The sequence below is a fragment of the Drosophila ananassae genome, chromosome 2R (assembly GCF_017639315.1).
Source record: "Drosophila ananassae strain 14024-0371.13 chromosome 2R, ASM1763931v2, whole genome shotgun sequence".
NCBI classification, from domain to species: Eukaryota; Metazoa; Arthropoda; class Insecta; order Diptera; family Drosophilidae; genus Drosophila; species Drosophila ananassae.
Genome location: NC_057928.1, coordinates 14,256,937 through 14,283,575, shown reverse-complemented (window position 1 = coordinate 14,283,575; position 26,639 = coordinate 14,256,937). Strand labels below are relative to the sequence as shown.

Here is a 26,639-nt window from a genome sequence, read left to right as displayed (position 1 = left end):
TTTCAGTTGCGCGAACAACTTCTTTGGCGGACGTTGCGAGAACAGTATGCCAGACAGTAGGTACAGCAATAATCCCCAACCTTGTGAAAATTTTCAAGGAGGTTATTACTGCTAAAATAGGCACTTCTATAGCATCGATTGTTTTACGTCGAATCAGTCGCGAGTTAACCACAAAAACCGAAACGAACCGAACTCAGTGCCCATACCAAAATAATGAATAAAATATAATAAACTAAAAAACAAAAACAGAGAGGAAAGAAACTAAAAAATAAAATAAAAATATATAAAAATAAAAAATAAAAAAACAAGGAAATTCCCTATTGCACATTTCACAGATATCCTTCCATAAAGAAGCTTACCTAAAAAAACGATAGAAAAAAAATAGAAAGTGAAATAAACCAAATATAGTTAATAATTGCGATGCACACAGATACCATACACACACACACACATACACAAAAAGTACAAATACAGTATGCAGAATCGGAACCACAACAGAATTAAAAAATAAATGAAAAGCTATACCCCCCCTATATCCAAACCTCTATCACACTCCACTCATACCTTGCTGTCAGTCAATTTTGAGAACGACGAACTAAAAGTTTTATTAGAGAACACATTCCAAAAAGAAACAAAGTAAAGTCTTAAAAGCAACAACAAAGAGTAAGCAAAATAAATAACTAACACAAGTTGTTCATAATATTTATTATTTTGTAATCTAAATCATTAAAATCGAGTATAATCAAATAAATACGAATAAAAACAAAGGGTGCTATAGAAGGTTTATTTTAAATAGTTTTTAAATAGGAACATAATTTAATTTCAAACTCACTCATCACACACACAAACACACAAAATACCCACACCAACAAGTAAATGTAACAAAAAAAAAAAAAAACAGCAAAACAAAACAAAATTATTAAGCAACTCTTGGACATACGAACTTAAAGGACATACAGCAACCAACGGACAGCGGACAGACGGACACTGATTTTTAGAAATCCTGAAAAATGTACTGATTAACTTGTCGAATCGTTCAATTGGCTCAGCCCACGTTTACTTACCACACACATATATATGTACACAAAATATGAATATCATGATTAACGTTAACAATCAACAGAGGCTCTCTTAAGTTAGATACACGAATAAACACACGCATAAACATTTGCAATCTGCAACAACACACTCACCCACAAAAGGCAATGTACTGACCAAACAATCGATACGGGAACTGAATTTTGTTTTGTTTTCGATGTAATTTTTGTAGTTTGCAATTATTAAACAAACCGAAAAAACATTTAAAACTATCTACAACGAATAACAATTATTACCTTTATGATTTGCGATTAATTTTAGTTCTTACTCGTTATTAGATATTAACCATTGGCTGTAGATTTGACAAACCAAAATTAAAAATAAATATACATTGTAAAGAACCCCTTTTTTTCAAATCAAACAAAAACCAACAATTTCATTTTGCTCCTTGTTTACTTTTAATTGGTGATTGTTTTTTTTTATGTATTTTTTCTTTTGACTAATCTCTTGCGTTTCCGATTTGGGTAACTCTGTTCACTATTACTTCCTTAATTTGTGCTCGTCTCCTTCAAAACAAAAAACATACAAAAATTCCAAGCTAGGGATACAATTATTTTCAAACTTTTCTTGCCAAAAAGCTTTCTCTTAAAAATCCTCTGCATGGAATTCTATTCATTCGAGAGCGCAAATGCTTGTAGTTGCCCCCTTTTTGTGGAAATGGTTTTTAGCCAGCTTTTAGTTAAAAAAAAAAAGTAAAACAAGAAACTGGAAGATTAATTTTTAATTTTATTTATAATTTAATCTCTTCACAGATATTTTGTTGCAATCTACGGCCAAATACATACCTTAAATAACGACTATTAATGCATAGAATTTTGTTTTATTATTTTTATGATTTTATAAACAAAACGAAAAACAAAAAACCGATTTCCCTGCACTCCAAAAAATCAAAAAACAAAAAAAAAACGTCGACAATTGTAATTTTTTACGATATTAAAAAATTAGAGAATTTGTTGCACCAGCAGACCAAATCCCACCACCGTTCTCCAAAAATTGCAACTACAAAATGAACAAAAACATTTCAAAATTCGCAGTGTTTCCAAAAATCCCAGAGTTCAGAGTTCCTTCTTCTCTCCCCCAAGCGAAAAGTTCCAGATCCAGACTGACTTTAGCAACGTTTGTTTTTGTGCACGGTGACAGAATATTTTAAATGTAAAAACCTAAAACAAAAAATCTGAAAAAAATTAAATTATATATTAAATAAAGGATATAGAAAAAGAGAATAAACATTACCGATTCGACCCTGACACTGACACTGTTGCGCTTTTGTTGTTGTATCATAGACATATACTTATATAAATGAGAACAAAGGTTGACGTAGCCGAAAACTTTGTAATAAATCCTGTAAATATCTATCGATTTAACTAACTATAAGTTTTGTGTACATTTCAAACTAAGTTAATGCAAGCCCTTCTTTAACCTTAATTTATTGTATTTAATTACACCTAAATTAAACGTAACTTTAGCTCTAAGCCCCACGCACAACACACCCACACACACACAACACACACTATAAAGCTACTTTATTTCGAAATACTATTTTATTTGTCCTCGTTTATGATTTTCGTAATTTTAGCACTGAAATATGTAAAATGCAAATTTAGTTATTTTTTCGCAATGTGTATGTTGACATCAGTTTGTATGGCTAGGCATAAAGATGAGGAAGTGAGGATGCGAAGAGATTATTTTTAATTATTTTAAGTGGCAAATTTTTTATATATTTAATTATTGAAAGATTTATACCAAAAATACCATGTAAAGTTTAATTTTAATTTAAATCAAAAACATTAAACAAACAAAAACGAAAAAAAAACAAAAACAAACAAAACGATGCGTAAGAAAAAATTTAATTAAAAACTTGCAAATAATTCACATTTTACAAAACCGATTGCTTTTTGATTTGGTCTGAATTTCTATTCTGAATCTTCTGTGGCTTCTTCTACTTCGTTTATTTGATTGATTTTGGTGGATTCCCGATTTTGGTTTCCTGATTTTCCCTCTTTGCTTTTGCTGATAATTTTCCAACTCCAAAAACAAATATTACAGCAACCAAAGCTCTAACGAACCGAGCCCGGTTTCGGCTTAGTTAATTTTCCTTCATCTGAGAATATTCTGGATAAATGAATGTGTCGTTTCGTCTCTTAACAGGCGTTCCCTTCAACCACCCATGGACTTAAGGATTCTCGATTAGCCCTGCGGAATTATGTTTGAGCGGAAAAATGGATCTCATGATTAGTTTTAGATCACAAGAAGATGGCCAATAAAAACAGAATTTGTTGTAATTAATGTTCTGGTTGTTTTTCTTCTCCATTATTATTGATTATTGTGACAAGTTACATGTAACGTTTCAGTTTAAATTTAAATTTGCCGGGCGCTATATGATCTGGCAGCACTGGCTACATAAATTAGTGATGACACTTTCAGTATTTTATCGATTTTTTTTTAGTATACAAAAGACAGTAGATTTTTTCAAGTGGGCCCCTAGCAATCGATAGTTCGATAAATCATAGTATTTCCACATCCCTACCAACATCATCAGCTTTTAAAAGTAGCGGCAATTTCCGCAAATTTCGTTTGCAAATTTTCAAAACTCCAAGGTTCTCTTAGTTAAGTCAACATGTCAACGGCTCAAGCAACAAAGAACTGTATCACCCTTAAGGGCTCCGCGCAAATAATCGTAGAATACCTTAGTGAGTAGCCATCAGAGTCTTAAAGCCCGCCTTCAATGGCGTCTCCTTTGTTTTTTTTATTTACCCAACCATTTTTAGAGTACGGAATCAATTCTATCTTGTTCCAACGCGGTATTTATCCAGCGGAGGACTTTGACAACACCCAGCACTATGGACTGACGATCCTCATGTCCAAAGACCCCAAAATCACAACCTTCCTGCAGAATGTCCTGAGTCAAACAGAAGGTAACGAAAGGTTAAACTTCAGGAAAGTGGATTGGACAATCATACTGTAATTTACAGAGTGGCTTTCCAAGAACATGATCAACAAGATCTCCATGGTCATCACAAACGCCCACACCAAGGAGGTGCTTGAATGCTGGGACTTCAAAATGCAAGCCGAGCTCGGCGATGGCGACACCAGCGATCCCTCCAAGCTCACTAGCACAAAGGAGTTGAGCCGCATCCAGAACGAAATTCGAGATGTAATGAGGCAGATTTCGGCCACCGTCAGCTATCTTCCGCTGCTCGACTGCATCTGCACCTTCGACGTGATGATCCATACTCTTCAGAACACTGAACTGCCGGCCAAGTGGGACGAAACGGGAGCTATTGTCATCCAGAACGCACAGGCAGTTCAGTTGCGCTCCTTCTCGACGGGTCTCCACAAGGTCGACACCGTTGTTAACTATAAGATGAGCACTTAGCTCTTACATCGATGCCGATTTTAATTCTTTTAAATATTTATTCATTTTCTATATTTACAAATAGTGGGTAACCAACGTAACGTAATTGAGAGTTGCATTAAAAGCCAGTTTGTGAAAAGCTAACAGTTTCTATAGTAGTTTGGTAGATCGTCGCCGGACGTCGCTTCAAATGCCATCTGCGGACAGAGAGAGGAGCAGCCGTTAGTGGAGCGAAGAGTAGGTTGGAGGGCGTTGTGGGAGCTACCTATCCTAAGCAGCGCTTAGTCGTCAAGTTTGCGCCGATATTGCCTATCATCTAGTCTGTACCGAAGTATTTCTGTCCAAAGTGATTAGGAGCCACCGGGTGCAACTCTGAGGTTAGGATCTTTAGCTTCGGGAACGCTTGAACAACAGTACGTGCAGCCACCGGCGTACAGAACAGATTCGACAGGATTATGCAATTCTCGGGAACTCCGTGTTCACGCAGTACGTTCACAGCCTGCAGAACCGTATTCCCGGTCGACATAATTGGATACATTAGCAGGACTTGCCTGCTACCAATGTCGTCCGGGAAACGGGCATACACAACGCGCGCCTCATGGGTATTGGCATCGGACTCGACAAGGATCTTGCCAATGCGAATGGACCGGCAGCAGTCGCGCAGACCCTGCTCCATGGCCTCTCCGGAGCGAATGATGGACACACCGCAGTTTCCGGAACGGTACTTCAAGCCCTCGTAGATGGCACCTGTGGGAGTCTCCACGTCGCAGTGGGTGTAGGGCAGCTGGTTGAGCGACTCCTCGATTACCAGGCGGATCAGCCGGTCGGCATAGAACTTGAAGTCGCTGCGTGTGGTGTTCCTGCAGGAAGATTCGATATTGCACAAGATACGACCCACTTTAGGAGCCACCTACTTGTCGCGAATGATGGTCAGCAGCTCGGCCACCTGTGGGTTGCACTCGAGCAGCTTCAGGTTGCTCCCGTACTCGGCCAAAATGTCCTCCGCCGTGGCAGCAGCCACGACTGCACGCGTGGGGGTTCGAAGCAGCTGTTCTCCCTGCCTGTCAGTGTCCGATTCCGTCGGCTGTTGCTGCTCTGGAGTGCTGCTCTCCTCCGACTGGGATCCATTGCTGCTGGGAGAGCCGGTGCACATGATTTAACTCTTAAATGGCAGTAACTAATATACAAATCGAGGATTATAGGGGGTCTTTGTTGATCTAGCGCGTGCTACTTAGGTATGGGTATAGTGAGTGTGACCAGGCGAGTTAGAAAATACCAAAGTAAACATATGTATCATTTTGTGGATTAAAATAATTGACTATATAATATAAACTTATTTATATACATTATGTTATGTTAGAAGAAGATTACATCCCACTCAGTTACCTTTGGAAAGGTATTTTTTAAACAATCTGAAAAATTCGAGTACAGCCTAGTATTACCAGATCGCAAGCGCATCTGGTAGATAGATTTTCAGTCACATTTTTAGTGCTACAGCCTGGCCACTCTGGCACATCACCTCGTGTTCACTCGCAAACAAAGAAAAAGTGCATTTTAATTACTGATTACTGCATTGCGATTAGACGGTCGCGGATTATTGCGTATTTGACGAACGTCGGACAGTCGAAAATAAGCAGGGCGCGCGTGGGCCGAGCATTTCTCGCAGTGTGGTGCGGCACAAGTGCGTGGTGGCTGTGGATGTGTGTGTATTTGTATTGCCATTAACTAATAAACAATAACCTTCGGGGCCACGAAAGCTGCCCCCGCCTGTTCCAACAGACTAGTAGTAGAATATAACGCGCAGCGCAGGCATCAAATCATTTCCGCGTGTACCTAGCTGCTGCTACCGCCGCCCCAGCCCCCAGCCTCCAAAAAAGAAGCCAACAAATCAGCAGCACCTGGCAGCTAGCTAGCAGACTGCTGACTGCGTACCAATTCCACCCGGGCATCCCATCCAGACACAGCACACACAACATCAACCAAATGGCGGACGTGAGCGATCCCAGCGAGCTCTTCGACCTGGAGCTGCACGAAGACGACAAGGCCCACGACTCGGACGACGACAGGATCGAGCTGGACGACGTAAGAGAAATCCCTGCCTCTAACTGCGCAGCAACAATTTCACCCACACCATCGAAAGTTGTAGCAGCAACAGAAGTACCAGTAGCAGCAGCATTTTCCCCCTCTTTGTTTACCTTTTCGCTTTGTCTGCGACTTTTCCTGATGGCGGCTGTCGTCTGGGCATCCCACTTCCCACTCCCTTTCACTTCCACTCCTCAACATCGCGAGCATCGCGCTCGTCCATCCACAATGTCAGTGGCAGTGGAACGCGGCTTATCTGCTGCGCAAAAGTCTGGCGTCATCGGGGGCTTCCAGCAACAACAGTATTAGCGAGTATTCAGCGAAAAGTGCAGTCATTTGTACGGAAATTTCCCCTCCCCTCAACTGCGACCCTCTTAGCCCAATCTCCATAAGCCGCGATCCACGCTGCCTCCTTATGGATGGAATAGATGTTAGGCAATCGAAGAGTCAGTGTCCTTCAAACTAATCAGCAGCAATAACCCGTCGGCCCTCGGCCGCCCTAGTCGCCAGTCGCCAGTTCCACCTTGAATTGCAGTAATAGGCGGTGGTAGGTAGGTAGGTGGAACTGGGAGAGCGATCAAGATAGTCGCCACACGCTCGCACCCTCGGAAGAGGCGAAGCTTCCACTTAGAAAACGAAATTCCTTATCAGCGAACAATATAAAATTAGAAAATGAGAAAAACCTTATAATGCTGATAAGAGGGCCCCAACAGAAACTCGAAAAGTGGACTGACGATTCGATTGATCGATTGTGTCTATTTGTTAAAAGAACCCTATTGTTAGGGTTCTCCGAAAGCCAAAATACAGTAAGACTTCTATAGGATTGCCTTCCATAACTACTGTAGATTTTGTACAAAAGTCAGAGCTATTCTTGCGCTGGAGAACCCTGTGTCCCGAGGAGCTAGTCTTGATAAACGCCCCTGATATGATTCTTATCATATCTCGCCCCCTTTCGACGCCCTGTCATTTGTAATTTACGCAAGCGCACAGTCCCATAGCCCCATATCCATAACCCCATCTATTGGATTCGTGTGAGCGCTATAAATTATGATGGATTCGTTAATTGGAATTCACCGCCAACGCTGACGAGGTGAACCAGTTTTTTCAAAATGTGCCTGTGAGAAGTCTGAGAAGGTGTCGAGATGCCGCCGATGCCACTGATGCCGTTTCAATTGAACTTTAGTCAAAAAATATTCTATACACATTTAAAAAGCATGACGAGAACGGCGGCTGGCTGCTGACGGCGGACGGCTGACGGCGATTCTTCTGCCGGCCACCCGACATCCAACCTCCTAACTGTGGCCTTCCCGCGGCCTAACTGTGTGGAGCAACAGCGCGTCCGGGGCGCCAGGGAGCTGCTGAAGAGCCAAAAGCATTGCCGGCAGATTATTTGGCATTGTTCCGAGTTCTAAAATTAGTTTGTCATTAAGGAGGAAGGTGTGTGTGCGTGCGAGAGCTTCTCTCTCTTGTCTATTTGTGAGGAATCTTTAAGCATTTCCCTGCCGCTGATCGCAAGATCGAAAGGGGGAGAAATTCATAGACTCCAACATCGCGCAAGACTTAAAAGCGAACCCCCGTATCTGTCCCGAGGCGATCTCACCATTCATTGGAATCTCCCTCAGCCTAAAATAAAAACCAAATGAACTTGGAGCCACACCGAATTGTCATAAAGAATGTAACATGTAGATTGTTGGATCTTTAGGAAGAGGCTTGTAGATCAAGAGCATCACTTCTTCGTTGCACCCCGGCTGCTGTGTAACTTTCCCTTCTGCTATTCGGCAGCAAGTTCGTAATAACTATGATTAATTGTTGATTTCTTCTGCATACACTCTCCACTGGCAGCTATGCTCGCCCCAAGCTCCCTCTCGTTCGCACTACATTTCTTGTCTTTTTCTCGTTACAGGTCGACCTAGAACCGGAATTGTGTATTAATCTGCACCAAGAGTGAGTAATGCCTGAGCTATGCCTGCCGTTTCTTTGGGGAGGAGGCCCCTCCGACGTGACTGGTCGGAGAATGCGGGTGTGATAAGGTTCTGGAGCTGGACTTCCTCCGAACTCAGAGCTCTGAACTGCAGAGCAGATAAAAAAAGATATAATGTTAAAGCCTGGCAGCCTAATTGCCAATTATCAGTTTGGGGGGGAAAACTTGTTTACTCACTGCGTAGTGGGTTGTGGGTACTGGGAAGCGGGAATCTGAATCTGATCCCGGCCAGACGCGGTGATAACGGACCTGGACAGAAGTGTTTACAACAGGCTATTGACTACCAACAAGCTGGCCCGGCCTGGTCGCCTCTTCAATGAGCCAGCTAGTTCGGTTTGTAAACAAGACTCGACGGCAAACACTCGACAGCAGCAATAATGGGGAGGGAAAAGGTGACAGGTGGCTGTAGGTAGACTGGTGGGATGGTGGAATGGTGGACTAGTGGTAGGAGAGGTGACGATTGGCGCGTGCAGGCCATGGCATTTATTTATAGCATGTGGGCTGCTCCTTTCCCACGCTAGAAGACAACACAATTAAATCAATCCACTAACCCTAACCCTGGTATTCCCTAATCAGGAATGAAGGCCAGGAGACCATACAGCTATCCGAGGAGAATGTCAATCCCGGCAAACTCAAGCTTGGCCCCAAGGACTTTGAGCTCAAGAAGGTCCTCGGCAAAGGTGGCTATGGCAAAGTATTTCAGGTGAGTTTTCTTTTCAGATCCTTCCATCATTCATGATCATTAATCCGAATATCCTTCCATTCAGGTGCGCAAGACCGCTGGACGAGATGCAAACAAATATTTTGCCATGAAGGTTCTCAAAAAGGCATCGATTGTTACCAACCAAAAGGACACAGCGCACACACGTGCCGAGCGCAACATACTCGAGGCAGTGAAGGTGCGATTCAAGAAGGATATCCCTCCTATAACATACTAATTATACTGTTTTATAATCCCCCCTAGCACCCATTCATAGTGGAGCTGGTCTACGCCTTTCAAACAGACGGAAAACTTTATCTTATACTTGAATATTTGAGCGGCGGCGAGCTGTTTATGCATTTGGAACGCGAGGGTATATTTCTGGAGGATACCACATGGTAGCTATAGAAGCTATTTATCCAAAAATAAGATATTCTAACTCGTATGTCTTCCAATAGCTTCTACCTAAGCGAGATCATCTTGGCCCTGGGCCATTTACACAAACTGGGCATCATCTATCGCGATCTTAAGCCCGAAAACATTCTCCTGGACGCCCAGGGGCACGTCAAACTAACCGACTTCGGTCTGTGCAAGGAGCACATTCAAGAGGGTATTGTCACCCACACCTTCTGCGGCACAATTGAGTACATGTGCGTGCGCCCGCAAGCCTTCTTCCTACATTCTTTTCCCCAACGATCAAAATTGGATGCTAATTTCTGTTTATTTTGTTCTGCAGGGCACCTGAAATCCTCACCAGAAGTGGCCATGGCAAAGCAGTGGACTGGTGGTCCCTGGGCGCTCTTATGTTCGACATGCTGACTGGAGTGGTGCGTAGAGGATGATCTCTATAAGATTTCCTCCTTTATTCACATCTGTTTGTATTTAGCCTCCCTTTACCGCCGAGAACCGCAAGAAGACCATCGAAACTATCTTAAAAGCTAAGCTCAATCTGCCAGCCTACCTCACGCCCGAAGCCAGGGATCTGGTGCGTCGTCTGATGAAGCGCCAGGAGCCCCAGCGCCTGGGCAGTGGACCCGAGGATGCGGCGGCTGTCCAAATACATCCATTCTTCAAGCACGTCAACTGGGACGATGTCTTGGCCAGACGCCTAGAACCGCCCATAAAGCCGCTCTTGGTAGGTCCTTCATGGAGTTTGTAGATTGTGTATCCTGTTTTCATCCTGTATGTATGATTCAACAGCGAAGCGAGGACGATGTCTCACAGTTCGATACGAGATTCACAAGACAGATTCCCGTAGACTCCCCGGACGATACAACGCTGAGCGAAAGTGCCAATCTTATTTTCCAAGTAAGTAGTTTCCTATACTGTTGCTTCATTTTTAATCATTGAAGGGATCTTTTTGGGTGGATTTCACAATAAATACTTTGCTAAAGATTAGTCTAAGCCTAGGAGGGGCTGACTACTCAGCGGTAGTCGGCGCCGCATTGGAAGTGTGGCTCCTTGAGGGGTATGCCTGTCGGTCCATCCGTAAACTCACAGAAGTTCAATCCGATCCGCCGGAAGGGATGGCATTTGCTCTTCGGGTTGCCCCACTTGCCGCGATACGTCAGCCAATCGGGCACCAAAGATCGTCCTTTAAGGAAAGGATATTAAAATAAGGATATGATAGCAAGGGTATCTTCACTTACCATACGATCTCAGGTTCTCGTAGCTTATGTCCACGGCCTTCCAAGTATTCCAGGGTGTTCCGAATCCATTAATGTCGTAGAGACGAGCCACCTTGACGAATCGGTGCTTGCCGGGAGCTGTCCACAGGCCATGAGACCCCTTGGCGGCAAACAGAACCGGATGGTTCTTGAAAGTGGTCACCGTTTTGGGAAAGTTGGGGCGCTGCAGGATGCCCTTGCGCGTCTCCTGCCGCCGAAACTCAAAGGAGCCTGTCAGGCGGTTGTAAGTGTAGTAGGCCCCCGCATCATGGGCCGAGACATACATGGCTTGCGGCTCGGCATCCCCATTAAAGTATAGGCTCATGTGCTCCCAATCGCCGACATGGCTGCCAATATCCTTGCGATTCCCGAGACAGTAGCCATAAACAGCTGGAAAGGGAATCCTGCCGAGCGGACCCAGGCTGACGGTGCACATGGTCTTGCCCTGGCTGTAGGGATAGAACATCCAGTAGGTCACATGGAAGCCCGGAAGCTTGCCCTTCCCACCATTCACCTCCTGCTCCGGCGCCTCTCCGATGCTGTTCTCCTCCAGATTGTCGTCCATGTCGGTTCCTCCACTGAACTTGACATTATCCGCCAGATTGGCGATGAAATTGTTGACAGGAACACTGCTGTCCGGCTCCTGCTCCAGATCTTTCTCCGGCTGAGGTCGCGGGGTCGTCTCCGCCACCACCAACTCCTCGTACTCGTTCAGCGGGGGACTGTACATGGGTGCCTCGCGCTTCACTCTCTGGAAGAGTGGATACAAGCGCGAGGACCTCCTAACCGTGTTGTTCCGATCCTCCAGGGGATCAATGGACACCGGTATGTAGGGGCCACGAGTGCTGGCCAGCGGAGGTGCCACTGGACTCATAAAGTCCCTCTTCGGTGGACAGAGGCTGACCACCCCGTAGATGGGCACAGGTTTCTCGTTGGGATTCCGTCCGTAGATGAAAGACTGTTCGTTCTCCAGCAGTTCCTGGACCTCGTTGTTCGTCACCAGATGCGACTTGGTGGAGTACTCGCTGAAGGGGACACCTGGTCGGAAGCTGCCGCTGCCCTTGTCCATGGGATGGACGTGCTGGAGGAACTCCTCGACGCCCAGCGGCATGAACTTCTCCTCGGGCGCCAGCCAAACGATGGGCGCCCATTGCTTGATCAGCCGATCGACTGTAAAGAGTAGGTAGTACGGGTTTTAATTTGTTTTTTTTTTTTTGTTAATTAGCGCATTTAACAGGCTAGTGGAGTTGGTTACCCAACCCGGCCATTGGCCTCCAGTCGGCTCTAGACTAGCACCAGCACCAGCTCTGATTTTCGTTTTCAAAATTCAAGTGTAATAAATTTCACTTTCACACTTGAAGACCGCGGCCATCAAGACCACTTGGCTAGGTGAGCTGGCCACCCTCTCCGCCATGCCCTAGCCGCCACCAAAAAACAAAAAAAAAAAAAAGCAGGCAGTCAGTAACGGTAGCAGTCGTTAGCCATGTAGTTTGTTGTGGCTAATTCGCAAAAATTGAACGCCACCCGAGGCGAGCTGGCTGGGCAGGCAGGCCGGGTGGCAGAGGCAGTAAGCCCGTTTTCCGTTTCGCCCCACTACCGCTGTTCCATATAAATACGCACTTGACGGCCAAGACCGATGAGGCGACTCCCCGGCTTTAAGTGAGTGCCAAGCTATGAAGTCGTTCAACTAAATCGTCACGGAAATTTCACTTGCTTGTATACAAATACGACAAAAGAAGTGAAGGAAAGCTTAATAACTCTGCCCTTAATTATGAGGTGTTAAGTGTTAGGTTCTTAAAAAATATTACTAAACTCTATGATGGAGAAACAGATTATAACTTGGCTTTTTAGTTAATATCTGGGTGATTATTTTGTATCTTTAAAAGGTAAAACTTAATTTCCTCTCATTCTAATAATGATAATGGTTTATAAAGATCTACAAATAGTAATGATTTCTTTGTTTTCATAATATTTGTTTCTTGAGAAAGTAATCTTTGTATAATATATAGTATTATCTTAATCTTATAGAGTATGGTATGACATTAAATGGTATTCCTCCTTTCTTTTTTGGCAATATTATAGATAGATATTGGTAGAATAAACTTCTATTACTATTACCCCCATTAAAGGTATAGATCTACAATGTATATTATATCTTTTCTAATGTTGTATAGAAAAGTATAGTTTGGACTGGTATAAGTTATTCCTTCTTCCTTTCTTTAAAATAAAATAAAATTCTTTACTTTGGATCAAAGATACTGGATGAGTTTTTGTAGAGGTATAGATCTATTTCCATCTTATCTTATCTAATCTTTTGAACTATAGCATTAGTAGTTGGAATTATATGGTACTCTTTTTTCCTTTTTTGGCAACATAATAAAAGAGGATTTTATTTTAGATCAAAGATATTGGGAGAAGTACTAGCCATAGTTCCATTATCTTATATACTATAGTACAGTTTGTGGAATAATATAGTATTCCTCCTTTCTTTTTAGATCAAAGATATAAGGTATATCTATATATAGATCTATAATGGTATAGACTATTGGTATAGATCCATAACATCCCATTGTGCTGCTGATTGTTGTTTTTGGTGATGCATACCTACTTCTTTGTCTAATGCCGATATTTGTGCAAATTGCACTGTTGTTGGTTTTTGCTGTTGCAATTTTGCTTGTTGTTGTTGATGTTGTTGCTGCTGTTGGTCATAAAAGGTGGCAGCTGCAGCTTCATTGCTGTTGCTATTGGTATTGCTATTTATGTTGATATTGCTGCTGGTGTTGTCGATGAAAGTGGCAGCCACACCACCATCCGACGTTGCATTCAAAAGTCTGATGTTGCTCGTTGGTGCTTGTGTTGCTGGTGTAGTTGCTGCTGCTCCTGCTACTGCAGCAGTTGCAACAGTTGCTGTTAGTAGTTGTTGTTGTTGTTGTTGTGGAGACTGCAGCGCTGCCACAGAAAGCAGCGCCGCCAGGCAGTGCACCAACGAAAGTGAATTTATTTTCAACAGTTTGGACATTTTACGAATTTTGCTCGCAATGATTTTCTTTTATGTTTCTCCCCTCTGGGATTTTTTTTTTTTTTTATTTATTTACTTGGCTAACAATTTATTTATTTATCTTTTTGTATTATTTGTTAGTTTTTGGGATTTTACCCACGAGTCACGAACAAAGCGTGGCTTTTATGTTATCGTTCGCTGTTTGCCGATTTTGTTATTATTTTCACACACTTTGGACAGTTTGCCAATTTTGTCACAGGTCTCCTATACATTTCTCGTTTATTGTGGTTAGTTGGCTTTAGTTTATGTCTTTATTTCGGGTGCTCGGGTGTATATTATGCAATGTCACTTGAACACCACTTCCGCTCACAGTTTCAGAGCCACTATCACTGTCCCATCAGCTGATGTCGAGTGATCGTTCTTGGCCCAGTTTTTTTTTAAACAAAAAACTCTCAAAACACTCTCTCTTGAGTCTGAGTTGGAGTCTCTTTCCATATGCACGTGCACGCATGCGCCAGGTGGAGGCCAGGTGAGAAGCTGGTCTCGTTGCCCTTCAACTGGTTTTGTTTTTATTTTATTTCTTTTTTGGTGGCTACTGTGTTAACAACTTGTAATCCCGATAGCCCTGAACCACCGTCTTGGCCCAGAATCAATGTCAGCTCATACTTTTGGTGGCCAGTTTGGTGGAAAGCGAGTGTGTATGTATATTGGAGAGTGTTTTGTGCCACCCGCTTGGCAAAAATGCTTATGAGCTTGGGATCGGGTCTCTCTAGGCCTTTCTCCAGTTCGGGACTGGCACGAAAGTTACTCCAAGCTGGGCTTGTTTTCTTTTCTGGCCACACAACCGGAGTGGTCCGAGTCACCAGTGCTGTCTGAACGCTTTGAGCGTTTCTGCGAGACTGAGCCAAGTTGCTGGCTATTGGTTTGGTTTGTTTGGCTCGGCACGGCATGGCTCTTTCTTCTACCACCAACAGTGCACAGTGCATGAGAAGCCGAAGCCAATTGCGCAGCTGCTCCCCCCTTTTTCAATTTTGGGTCTTTTTTTATTTTATTTGTTTACAAACATACGAGAAATGGTTCAGGCCAGGTGACTCGAACGACCCTTGAGCTGCTTTCGAGACCGGTGGTAAGCTGTGTAAAGTTTGTTTTGGTTATGGCCTTATGGGATTAGTAGGCTAAAAGGCTGAATGTGAAGTTAAATATTGCCTAATTAGGGTTTCTCTGCGGAAACAGGTTGCTTAGAACCATTTCCACGAAGCTAGAAACCGGCAACCAGTACTAGATAGGTTTGGAAGCCACTGGCTAGCAATCTTGGCTAAAAGTTACTGGCTCTGTTACCTCATCCAGCTCTTGCTAATTACTTAATGATGCTTACCAAACCACCACGCTAGAAGATGTTGATCTTGGCCGAGAGCCTCGAAAACTGTGCACCTCCTCACAATCATAATCCAAACTTGGGATTCAATTAGAACTTTATTACGGATAACTGGAAACTTTCTCAACGCTTCGCGGGCTTCGGTCGGTAGTCGCACCTTGGATTATTGTGGCGCGTTAGTGGGTCATCACGGCTCGATCACAGTTCCAATTAGCGCGGTGGCGCAGTGCTGCTCTCACGTACATTTCACCTGGCAGTGACAGGCAGCGGAGCTTCCCATTCCCCTCCACCTGAGTCACTATCTCCGGAGTCACGCATTTTTGTCCAGCCTCCGTGCCGGCGGCGGCTGCTTGATTTTGTTGTGTGCTTTTAATTATTTTATTGCATTTGCCGGCGGATTTCGTCAAGGCATATATTTAATTAATGTCTCTCCTCGCCGGGGTTGGAAAATTATGTAAAATGTGTTACATGGAGCTGAGGTAGTGAGCCAGTCAGTCCAACTAGTCGGAGGCAGCTTGCATAATCCCCCTGGTGCTGCCTGGTGGTGGCTATATATTAGTATGCAAGTCGGGAATCGGATCGAATCGAGCTGGACGCAGTTGCCCGATCCGATTTCAATTGCGCACACGACCGGGCAAGTGGGTCAGGGATGTGGGCGGGAGTACAGACATACATATGTCACACTCCAATAAATGGCAAACTAATTCAATGGATTTTCTTCTTGCAGGGATTCACCTACGTAGCGCCCTCGATACTGGAGGATATGCATCGGGCGAATAGGATGCCGGCCCGCTCACCACGACGCACTCCCCGCCAGCTGCCGGACAGCAGCTTCCGACTACAATTCCCGTCCGCCAGCAACGCCCCAATGGCCATGCACGGTCATCCGCATCCGCAGCCCCTACGCTCCGGAATGTTTGCCCGGGCCACGCCCCCAACACACCACATGCAGACGTTCGCCCCTCGTCCATCGCCGGCGCAGGACGAGATGATGGACGTGCAGCAGGGCCTGCCGATGGTCTAAGTCCTTGGACGTCCTGGAACGGTGGCTTCCCATCACACCCCATCCCACCCGGCACTACTCCCTCTCTCTCTCCCAACCGAAACAGAAATTGACAGTTACTATTATGACGTATGTGGAGTGTGGACTTGGATGAGGATCGGTAGCAGGATCAGGATCTGGAAGGAGGAGGAGCAGCACACGTCGTCTGTGTGCGGAGTTGTTTTTGTTAAAGTCAGCGTGCACGGATCGCGCTGTGAGATGATGAGAATGATTATGATAACGATTGATAACGATGATTGATGATTGATGATTGATGAGCTACGCACTAGAGAGGCGTTCGTTTTTGGATACTACGACCTAGACACTACGACAGTTAGAGAGACATCCAGATAGAGATATGCTATAGCTATACTAAAAAAAAAACAGACCTAGGGCGATGGCAGGAGCAGGAGCAGGAGGCCGACCTCTGAGAACCCCTCTAAACTTTATCCATGTTTATGTATAAATATTATGCTTACACTTATGTTTTATATAGGCGAAAAGGTTTACACAATTTAGTTCAAATGTACACGCAACACCCCCTAATATCGTTTTAATTTTATTTAACTCGCAACGGAATGAAGGACATGTATTCATACACTCATGGCCCCATCCCGGGCATATCCTAGTGTATCGTTAAGTTATCCTTACCAACCACATAAATCCTGTTTGATGATCCTGGCTGAAAAAAAATACAAGCCAGTTCCGGCGTAGTTTTCTGATTGTTTTTGTCGACGGCTCGACGATAGGCGTATATATAGTGTGTGTGACTTTAGTTTTTTAGGGACACCAGCAACTGCAGAGTAGCCAACCAACACAACACAAACTTAAATGAAATGTAAATTATAAACTAAAAACTAGAGCATAAATAAATAAAAGAATAAATATATATTGTAAACTAACAGGTTTCCCAGATCGATGTTGAAAGGAATAGCGATTCATGATTAATAACCAGGCTCCCTCCCTCCCCCCAGAATTCGATTCCAGTTGAGTTTTCAAATTCAAAAAAGATTGAAAAATGATATAATACCGCGTACTGAGAAGCTAAACGCTGCCACAACGATACACCCCTTTAAAGGGAGAACTATAAGATAAATTTATACAATTGATTGAGATACTTTTGATTGATTATGTTCCGTTTTCCGTTTCATTATTCGAACAATTTTTTTTCGAGAAAATAGGGAAAATAAAAAATAAATAAACACAATGTCAAATATAATCAAAAGGTGCTTTGAATTGTTAAAAAATAAATAAAAAAAAGACAAGATAACTACAAAATAGAAACGGAAATAAAACAAAAAAAAGGGGAAAAAGATGAGAAGAAAACTATGAAATCGAAAGCGACTAAAACCTAAATACTTATAACGGTTATGTGTATAAAAAATATTTATATAAACAAAAAATAAATACCTCAGAAGCAATTATTTTTGTTACAAGCAACTAAAACTAAAAAATGCGAGCGATGCAAGTAAAGAACTTAAACGGAAGAACTACCAACTAAAGTACAGAAACAATGGAAAACTATTAACTAAATAAATCAAGAAATTAGGAAACAGAATATTTAAATACATATATACTATATATATAATTCATTGTATACTTATTTCTTTATGTTTTTGGTTTTGTTTACTGCTAAATGCTAAATGCATTTTGTATTTTTTATTAAACAATCATTTTTTTTTTACCTTTTTAAGAAGAGAAAAAGAAAAAAAAGCCCAACAGAAACCAAAAAATGAAACTGTTTTCAATTGTGGAAGGATATCTCGTTTCGATTTGTTAGTCCGACCGAGGCAACCCGAGAATAATGTGCTAAAGCCAATAAAAAAAATACACATTTATGTAAGAATATTAAAAAATAAAACCTAAAAAAAAAAAACAGACAAACAGGAGAGAGTAACTATTGAACAAAAATCGAATCACAGAATGATGAAACACTGCCTACAGAGGAAAAGAAACAAGAAACAAACAACAAATTAGTAACAAATTATTACCAACTACAATAAACAAAGAAATGCAAATAAATGAATTTAAATCAGACCCACGACCAAGGGCGAAACATAATGCAGAGTTCAGTAATCGTAGATAGCCAAGTTAATCAATTGAAAGCAAAAGAGATCCTTTAGCACAGAACTATAATGCCGAGGTTCAAAATACAACCATTAAGTAATATACACTACTGTACAGTCCAGCCCGGTAATTAGCCGGTTCCGCATTGTACTTATTGCCCTCTGGGGATGAGCTACATATGTAGGAGGAAGTTTAGCTAAAAACTCAGTATAGAATTTCAAAGTTCACTGTTAATAAACCATAAAAACACAAGAAAGAAAATAAAACCATGGCCTAATCACAGTTATTAATAAGGTTCGCCGCCACATTTGTTGACAGCCAATTAAGCCTGGCCTAATTGCATACCAAAATATAAAAACCGAAAAATCGAAAAGAGTTCTGGACGAGCTGCCATAAGCCATATAAGATCGTTGGAGCCAAACGACACGATACGCGGAAATCCAAAAAGAATGAAATATAAACCGTAGCGTAACCTCAAGAACGAACATCAAGAGATCCTAGTTAATTAAATTGTACATTTTTATCATTTAGCTGTAAGCTCAGTGCGACTATGTGGATATAAAAAGATAAAAAGATGTATATGGCAATTGTGTATCATCGTAATATATTAAAACTTAATTTTACAAAAAAAAACAAAACTCATTCGAAAGCTTTGTTTGGGAAGCTTTTAAGCTGATTAGTATTATTGGGAAATTTCAAAAGGGGGGCTTGTCAGTGGCTCTTCAACTGTAAGCCATGGCCCAAAGAGGGTTTGAGAGCAACTAACCTGATTCAAATAAATTCTAATAAAAAAATATAAGAAATAAATAACTATTTAGATTATTAGACTACTAACTCTTAGATTTTTCCACTATTTCCTTTAAAATCCCTGTTAAACTTCTACTCCTGCAATGTCCTTTTTTTTGCAATGGCTCTCCAACCCTTTCTTCAGTCCCTCTCAAACCGATGGCTCAAATGTCGAATCCAATCATTGGCAGTTCTTTATTTTTAGTCGCTTGTACTTGGACACGCAACTGCCATTGATTAGCATAATTAATGCCAAAAACTTTGCAATAAAGTAAAAAATACGAAAGCAGTCACTCATGCAAAGGCGCAAAAGCGAAAGTATGTTAGCATAAATCGATCAAGGAGGAGCCAGGACCTCAAGGAGACACCCCACCTCCCAACCCCAAAGTCTCGGCATAAAGCTATTTATAAACATGCCGTAAGACGGGACCGCAAGGAGCAAGGTGCAGGAGCAGCTGGCAGAACTCCTCCGGCCGGAGCTCCGTGTGCCCAATTGGACTGACTGCCAGGTGACACACGGCACAAGCGCAATGGACAAGCACATGCACACGGCCGGATGGAACTACTATATGAACTATCGGGGCTATTCGGTGCGGGGGATAAGCAACATAACAATAAATACCGCTAGGCAACCGTAAATTCCGTAGCATGAATCGATTTAACGAAGCCCGTGGGACAGGAGGGGGATGGCCAGTGAGCTAGTAAGGAGCTCAGGTCGCCAGCGTCGCTCCTCCGACTCCGACTGAGATTCCGAGCCAGGCCGCCAGCCAGCCAGGTACACATTATTTGCTGCCCCGCTCGGCTCGAGAAGTGTGCCAGGTGGGGGCAATCCATTTTCCAATCGAGTGTACAGATTTCTTAAATCCATATACATATATATTTCTTTTTTCTATTTCTTACGCAAGAAGGTAAGATGTTGCCCAATTTGAAGTCGCGCCGCATCACGGGCCTCCAGCTGGCCGGGAAGCATCTCGGCCCGGTGGCCAAATGTCCGCCCCGCTACTCCGAGGAGGACTGGGACTATAATAACAAGATCAAGTTTCGCATCACATGTGACCAGGAGAAGTTGGCTGAACGCATTGTGGAGTAAGTATCAAGTGGGATGGTATATGGTTCTATCATCCAATGAATCATCACTAAGATGAGAGGTTTATTACATAATAATTGGAATAGTACCATTCTTAGTTTCAATTTCAAATCGTATTTCATTCTTCGTCCAGGGAATCGCGACGAGTGGTGGACGAAACGAAGGACACCACCAAGAACTGGCAGCGGGAAGTGGAGCATCATATGCGCGAGCGCACCAGCGAGATCCGCTTTCTGGTCGACGAGTTGAATCGCCAAAAGAAGACAGCCGCTCTGGAGGATGAGGCACTGAACACCTATCGCAATCGGGTGCTTAACTGTATCGAGTTCCTTAAGGACAAGTCCCTGGCCATATGTAAGCAGTGCCTAATCCTGCGAGAGGGCCGCATTGGTGTGGATCTTTGCGACGACGAGGTGGATAGGTCTCTGCGCCGGGAGCTAAAGGTGATCAAGGGATGTCAGGGATTGGCAGATGCGGCTCTCAAGGAGGCCGAGGAGCAGATTCGAAAGCTTCGTGCTGCCATCTATCTCCTGGATCAGGATTTGGCTGCCAAGGACAAATCGCTGGCCATCGATGAGAAGAATCTGAAGCTGAAGGATTTCCAGCACGACTTGGGCAAGGGCCAGGATCTCTCCAAGCAGCACTGGTAGGTCTTCAAATTCCATAAAGTGGAGGTGGGTCGATTGTGGAAGGTCAGTCTGTCTAAAATAAGCTTAATGGTTCCAAGACAATACACATAGCCTGGCATACATGCACGGATTACCTATCGGCCTCCTCAATCGACCCACCCCCAATTGGGACACTGGTTTCCATGACTCCTTGACTTTTACCTATTTTCCTCTCCAATACCACCTCCCCCAGCCAATTCTCTCTGACTGAGTGGCAGGCGCAGACGTACGAGAATCTGGAGGCAAATGCCAAGGCTCTGGTATCCGCCGGGCAGCTCCGAGCCTACATCGACCTGCTCCTGAAGCAGGTGTGCGAGGATATGCAGAATCAGACGGATCGAACCAACGAGTCCTTTGAACGGCGCATCGCCGAGACGAAGCACGTGAAGCAGTGCCTGGAGAACAAACACAAGGACACCATGGACCACATCCACCAGGTGCAGCGCAACATGACGGAGCTGGAGAAGGAGATGATGGACAAGCAGAGGGCAATCACCCTCTGCCAGACTCGGCTCAGCAACCGCGCCCACCGTCCCGGATTGGAGCTAACCTGCGATATGGTTCAGGATGCGCTGTACAACGAGCTGCAGGCTCTGAAGGCCTCGGTCTGCAAATTGAACCAGAAGCTGAACGAGAACAAGGCCTCCATGCGCTACCTGATGCACGTCCAGGTGATGCAGGAGGAGGAGATTAACATTAAGGCAAATACCTGCAAAATCGATGAAGTCGACTGCATGACACTGCGTCAGGCCCTCAAATATCAGACTTTCTAGGCCAGCAGATCGGCTCCACCAGTACCAGTACCATTTCCAGTACCAGTCCCAGATTCGCACCAGTAGTTGCAGTCACACTCGCGTCCTGCACGCAGTCAGCCACAATTAATCAAATTAGATGCAGCATGTATGTGCATTTCGTGTTCGATCCCAAATTACTTAATAAATTGAAATTCACTTTCGATTTCCAGTTACCAAGATGTACATGTTTATTTTATTGGAGTGATAGGATTTGTTATCTTTTAGCTTTGAAGATTTTCTGTTACTTTTATCAAGCTCGCCATAATTTTGAATTTAACGGGTGAGTTTAAGAAACTTTGGTATTTTTTTATGGTATGGCAACGCCAAAATTTCAATAGGAAAAAAATGATAGAAAACTTGTGACAATTTGCACGATTCCTTTGGCTACTATTAGTTTATTGAAGGCATATTAAATATAAATAGATTATACAGATAAAGTTCAGAATTCATTAAAAATTATTGAAACGAGGAAAGTGCATGGGAAAAATGTATTCTTTTACAGCACTGGCATTTTTCCGGCTGTTGGAGACGCGTTTTGGCGCGATCACATGAAAAAACTTTGGGCACACTAATGAAGCCTGACAAAACGTAGAAAACCCACAGAAAATCTTTATTAATGTTAAGCTAAAAGTGTAAAACCCTGAGATTAAGGTAAGTGTATTGCCCCACCATCTATTCCAGGCACCCAAGACGAGGGTCGGCGTCAGAGGACGCGTTAAAATGCCGCATCCGCAGCAACCTCTGCCACCGCACACGATAAAAATGGAGTACAGCCACGAATGGCAAATCAATAAATGCGAGGGGTTCTTATTTTTCATAATTTACATTCACTTTAACTTTATTTGTATCTTCTACAGTGCAGAGATGTCAAAACGCAGCGCCGAGGACGCCAGCGGCGCCAGCGGTGGCGGCGTGGGAGGAAGCAGCTGCTTGGCGGTAGCGGCAGCTGCGGCCGGCCAGCCCCCCATAAAGAAGGTTCACTTTGAGCCGCACCTAATTGGGCCAGTGTCCACGCTGGAGGAGATGGACATCAAGGTGCTGGAGTTTCAAAACAAGAAACTGGCTCAGCGTATCGAGCAGCGAATGCGAACGGAGGCGGAGCTGCGGCACCGGATCGAGCAGCTGGAGAAGCGGCAGACGCAGGACGATGCCGTGCTGAATGTTGTTAATCGATACTGGAACCAGTTGAACGAAGACATCCGTGTCCTGCTGCAGCGATTCGACGCCGAGACGGCGGATGAGCTGGAAAACCGAAACGAAAACGAGGTCACTACGTCGTTTCTGGCTCAGCTGTCCACATGGGACAAGGAGGAGCTGGACGAGAAGCTGGCCAACCGCGTGCAGGTGTCGAAGCGGGCGGTGGCCAAGATCGTGCAGGTTATTGATAGGTTAATGCAACGCAACGAGAAGATAACTCATGTATTGAAAGGTGATAGTTTGGCGGGTGCCGGTTCGGGAGCAACTGACGAAGAGCAGCAGCAGTCCAGCGGGGATGCCGAGGCGGCAAATACAGCAAGCATCGCGGTGCAAGCCCTGGAGGAAACACTCAAGCAGACCCACATTGAAATCATGAGCGAAAACCACAAGCTACAGAATCTAAACACATCGCTGCACGAAAAGTTCCACACCATGTCGCTGAAGATGAAGGAGTACCAGGACGCCCACACTGCTAAGGAGACGGAGAATGCCGAGCTGAAGAACCAGATCGACGAGCTCCAATACGACCTGGAGAAGATCCATTGCCGAAACGACAAGCTTGAAAACCATCTGGCCGAAGCAATTGAAAAGCTAAAGGCCTACCATCAAATCTACGGAGATCCCAATAAGAGTAGCAACAGCGCCAAAACTCCTACTTCGACGGGCTCTGGCAACGCAACTACAAACGTCAATAGCCAGCATTTGGAGGAGTTGCAGAAGGAGCTGGAAGAGTACCGGGAACTGGCCAACAATCGGTTACAAGAGCTGGACAAACTACACGCCACGCACCGCGAAACCCTAAAAGAGGTGGAGAAACTCAAAATGGATGTAAGTTTTAGAAGGAGGGGCGATTCAAGGCGATTGGATGCATAACTGATGAACTATATTGGAGAGAAATCTATTACACTTCAGTATATGAAGAACTATTTCTACCAAAACACTAATATTTATTTTAATTGCAGATACGGCAACTACCAGAGTCGGTGATTGTGGAGACGACGGAGTACAAGTGCTTGCAGAGCCAATTCTCCGTGCTCTATAACGAGTCCATGCAAATCAAAACGATGCTGGACGAGACCCGAAACCAGTTGCAGACGAGTAAGAACCAGCACCTGAGACAGATTGAGGTAATGGAGAGCGAGGAGCTGATAGCTCAGAAGAAGGTACGCAGCGAAATGATTCAAATGGAGGACGTCCTGGCGCTTATTAGGAAGGAGTACGAAGCGTTGAGGATAGAGTTCGAACAGAACATGGCGGCAAACGAGCAGACAGCGCCCATTAACCGTGAGATGCGACACCTGATCACCTCGCTGCAGAACCACAACGGACAGCTAAAAGGCGAGGTGCAGCGCTATAAGCGGAAGTATAAAGACACCTCTACCGACAACGTTAAGTTGCGCAAGGAGCTGGACGATGCTCTGGCCACGCTCGAGGGCAACAAGTTGCAGTCGGCGACAGGGTCTGCTGCCGACGAGATCAAGCAGGAGAATGCCACTAGCGTGAAGGAGGAGAATTCCAACAACGCCTCCGCATCCAGCCAATCCAACCAAACGAATTCCGGCAGTGATGCCAATCTCGCCATTAAAGAGGAGAATTCTGGGTCTGCCGACGATGATGCGGATGACGAAGCTAGCAAGGATGTTAAAGATGGTATCAAACAGGAAAAACTCAGTTCTGGAGACTCCGGTGCAACCGAGAAAAAGGACTCGCCAGGACCAGGAAATGCTGCAAATGCCACAAATTCCAGTTCGGGCGGGGGAGTGAAGAGCGAAAAGGATTCAAAGGACGGTGTAAAAGCCAAGGATGTTAAGACTGTGGAGAGTGAAACGGTGCGGGATCTGAAAGCACAATTAAAGTAAGTATTTTGAATATTATAAGAGAATTAATTTTAATCGACACTGCTTGGTTTTTTAGGAAAGCGTTAAATGACCAGAAGGAAATGAAACTACTGCTGGACATGTACAAAGGTGTCTCCAAGGACCAACGCGACAAGGTTCAGCTAATGGCAACGGAAAAGAAACTACGTTCCGAGATCGAGGAACTACGCCAGCAGCTGAAGAAACTCCAGGAGAGCAAACGCGAGGAGCGAAAAAAGTTGGCAGACGAGGAAGCGCTACGAAAGATCAAGCAGCTGGAGGAGCAGAAATACGAGCTACAGAAGCAGATGGCGAACCACAAGCCATCGGACAATGCGTGGGGCGCTGGTGCTCCAGGTGGTGCGAACTATACAAGACCCTTTGTAGGCTCCCACGAGGAGGAGGCGCTTCTCAACGAAATGGAGGTAACCGGCCAAGCGTTTGAGGACATGCAGGAGCAGAACTCGCGTCTAATACAGCAGCTACGGGAAAAGGACGACGCGAACTTTAAGCTGATGTCAGAGCGGATCAAGGCTAACCAACTGCACAAGCTGCTGCGAGAAGAGAAAACTGTGCTGGAGGACCAGATGGCAACGGCTACGACACAGATCGAAGCCATGCACATTGTGCTACGAAAACTGGAAGAAAAGGAGCGGAGCCTTCAGGCCACTGTGGCTTCGATCGAGAAGGAGCTGATGCTGCGGCAACAGGCGATGGAGATGCACAAACGGAAGGCGATTGAATCGGCACAGTCGGCGGCAGATCTAAAGCTGCATCTGGAGAAATACCATGCCCAGATGAAGGAGGCGCAACAAGTGGTGGCCGAGAAAACTAGTTCGTTGGAGGCAGAAGCCTACAAAACCAAGCGGCTGCAGGAAGAGCTGGCGCAGTTCAAGCGGAAGGCGGAACGGATGAAGAAGATGGAGATGTCCGGCACCACTATTGACGAAGTAATGATAGAGGAGATCCGAGAGTATAAGGAGACGCTCACATGTCCCTCGTGCAAGGTGAAGCGGAAGGACGCAGTGTTGTCAAAGTGCTTCCACGTCTTCTGCTACGACTGCCTGCGAACGCGGTACGAAACGCGCCAGCGGAAGTGTCCCAAATGCAACTGCGCCTTTGGCGCCAATGATTATCATAGGCTATATCTGCAGTAGATAAGCGATAAAACCCGTAATGATAATTTAGGTACTATCCGGTAATGTCCTCAATGAACACAGACACTCCCTCCCACTAGCCACTCGCCAAAAAAAGGAGACGGCGGAAGGCGGACACACACCCATACACATTCATGCCGGCTTATTCATTTAATATAATATCTACGTACTAATTCTTGTTTAAGTAGCTCCCGAATAACTTTGCAGATCATATTAAGGCAATAATTTGAAATTGTTCATTGCGTCGCCCAGCAAAAAAAAAGCATCTCATTATGAGTGCCGCGGAGAACTTATCGCGGTTTTTTTATTTAGCTTCTAGTTTTTGTAAATCAAACTCTATTTTTAAATGATTTAATTTGGAAACTAAATGTACGAAAAACTAATAAATGGCTAAAAACTTTATGTTTAGCGTAAGCGAAATTACTTTGGTTTCAAAGAATCTAATTTATTAAAATGAAACAGTTTAGTAATTGCTTAAATATAATGAAATAATGTTTCTTTCAAATATTCCGCCTATTTCCAGTGTGACCTGTCCAGCGATAACCTAGACACAAACCGATAGGCAATGGTGGCGCTAAAAATAGGGGTATATCGAATTCAAAAAAACATTATTTTATAAAATAATTTAATTTAAAAGTATTCATTGTATTCTTTAAATATAAGATATTTTTTAGTAAAATAAGAATAATTACGTTACAATAGGTGGGCTCTATTAACTATTTCCTATCA

The 26,639-nt window shown here is 44.0% G+C and overlaps 7 protein-coding genes across 13 annotated transcripts in view; 5 read left to right on the top strand and 2 right to left on the bottom strand.

Annotated features, from left to right (window-relative positions):
- Positions 1-3,384, top strand: part of LOC6493310 (protein vein) — a 33,605-nt gene extending 30,221 nt beyond the window's left edge. The window contains exons 5-6 of one of the 5 annotated variants that reach the window (XM_014908837.3): positions 7-56; positions 3,247-3,384. In XM_014908837.3, the coding sequence (XP_014764323.1) occupies positions 7-56; positions 3,247-3,275 (79 nt within the window). In that variant the 3' untranslated portion in view covers positions 3,276-3,384. Of the gene's footprint in view, positions 1-6; positions 2,745-3,246 lie in introns of those variants that run through there. The other 4 variants (XM_044714868.1, XM_014908836.3, XM_001957465.4 and 1 more) reach the window with 4 other exon arrangements.
- A 194-nt stretch (positions 3,385-3,578) lies between these two features.
- On the top strand, positions 3,579-4,597 carry LOC6493311 (mitotic spindle assembly checkpoint protein MAD2A). The gene is made up of 3 exons (XM_001957466.4): positions 3,579-3,788; positions 3,867-4,013; positions 4,071-4,597. Exons 1-3 carry the CDS (start codon positions 3,716-3,718, stop codon positions 4,472-4,474), a joined length of 624 nt encoding a protein of 207 aa, XP_001957502.1. The 5' UTR covers positions 3,579-3,715; the 3' UTR covers positions 4,475-4,597.
- LOC6506632 (uracil phosphoribosyltransferase homolog) lies at positions 4,493-5,735 on the bottom strand. 2 transcript variants are annotated; one of them, XM_032454809.2, is made up of 3 exons: positions 5,685-5,701; positions 5,368-5,630; positions 4,493-5,313 (listed from the first exon to the last, which is right to left on the bottom strand). In XM_032454809.2, exons 2-3 carry the CDS (start codon positions 5,604-5,606, stop codon positions 4,770-4,772), a joined length of 783 nt encoding a protein of 260 aa, XP_032310700.1. In that variant the 5' UTR covers positions 5,607-5,630; positions 5,685-5,701; the 3' UTR covers positions 4,493-4,769. The 2 variants fall into 2 exon arrangements, 1 of the variants encoding a protein (XP_032310700.1); XR_001408886.3 differs by having other exon boundaries at positions 4,493-4,650; positions 4,719-5,313; positions 5,368-5,735.
- A 165-nt stretch (positions 5,736-5,900) lies between these two features.
- LOC6493312 (ribosomal protein S6 kinase beta-2) lies at positions 5,901-18,288 on the top strand. The gene is made up of 10 exons (XM_001957468.4): positions 5,901-6,535; positions 8,439-8,479; positions 9,093-9,219; positions 9,284-9,415; positions 9,481-9,614; positions 9,675-9,866; positions 9,953-10,043; positions 10,103-10,351; positions 10,417-10,524; positions 15,984-18,288. Exons 1-10 carry the CDS (start codon positions 6,437-6,439, stop codon positions 16,278-16,280), a joined length of 1,470 nt encoding a protein of 489 aa, XP_001957504.1. The 5' UTR covers positions 5,901-6,436; the 3' UTR covers positions 16,281-18,288.
- Positions 10,524-14,883, bottom strand: LOC6506631. 2 transcript variants are annotated; one of them, XM_001957469.4, is made up of 3 exons: positions 13,488-14,883; positions 10,866-12,053; positions 10,524-10,810 (listed from the first exon to the last, which is right to left on the bottom strand). In XM_001957469.4, the coding sequence occupies exons 1-3, from the start codon at positions 13,900-13,902 to the stop codon at positions 10,641-10,643; spliced, it is 1,773 nt and encodes a 590-aa protein (XP_001957505.1). In that variant the 5' UTR covers positions 13,903-14,883; the 3' UTR covers positions 10,524-10,640. The 2 variants fall into 2 exon arrangements, with proteins under 2 accessions (XP_001957505.1, XP_044570804.1); XM_044714869.1 differs by having other exon boundaries at positions 13,492-13,606.
- Positions 18,289-19,976: 1,688 nt separating the features above from the next.
- Positions 19,977-21,877, top strand: LOC6493313 (tektin-1). Its single transcript, XM_001957470.4, has 3 exons — positions 19,977-20,237; positions 20,372-20,884; positions 21,100-21,877. The coding sequence occupies exons 1-3, from the start codon at positions 20,065-20,067 to the stop codon at positions 21,677-21,679; spliced, it is 1,266 nt and encodes a 421-aa protein (XP_001957506.1). The 5' UTR covers positions 19,977-20,064; the 3' UTR covers positions 21,680-21,877.
- A 334-nt stretch (positions 21,878-22,211) lies between these two features.
- On the top strand, positions 22,212-26,330 carry LOC6493314 (E3 ubiquitin-protein ligase Bre1). Its single transcript, XM_014908839.2, has 4 exons — positions 22,212-22,351; positions 22,558-23,725; positions 23,860-24,752; positions 24,812-26,330. The coding sequence occupies exons 2-4, from the start codon at positions 22,565-22,567 to the stop codon at positions 25,908-25,910; spliced, it is 3,153 nt and encodes a 1,050-aa protein (XP_014764325.1). The 5' UTR covers positions 22,212-22,351; positions 22,558-22,564; the 3' UTR covers positions 25,911-26,330.
- The last annotated feature ends 309 nt before the right edge of the window (positions 26,331-26,639 follow it).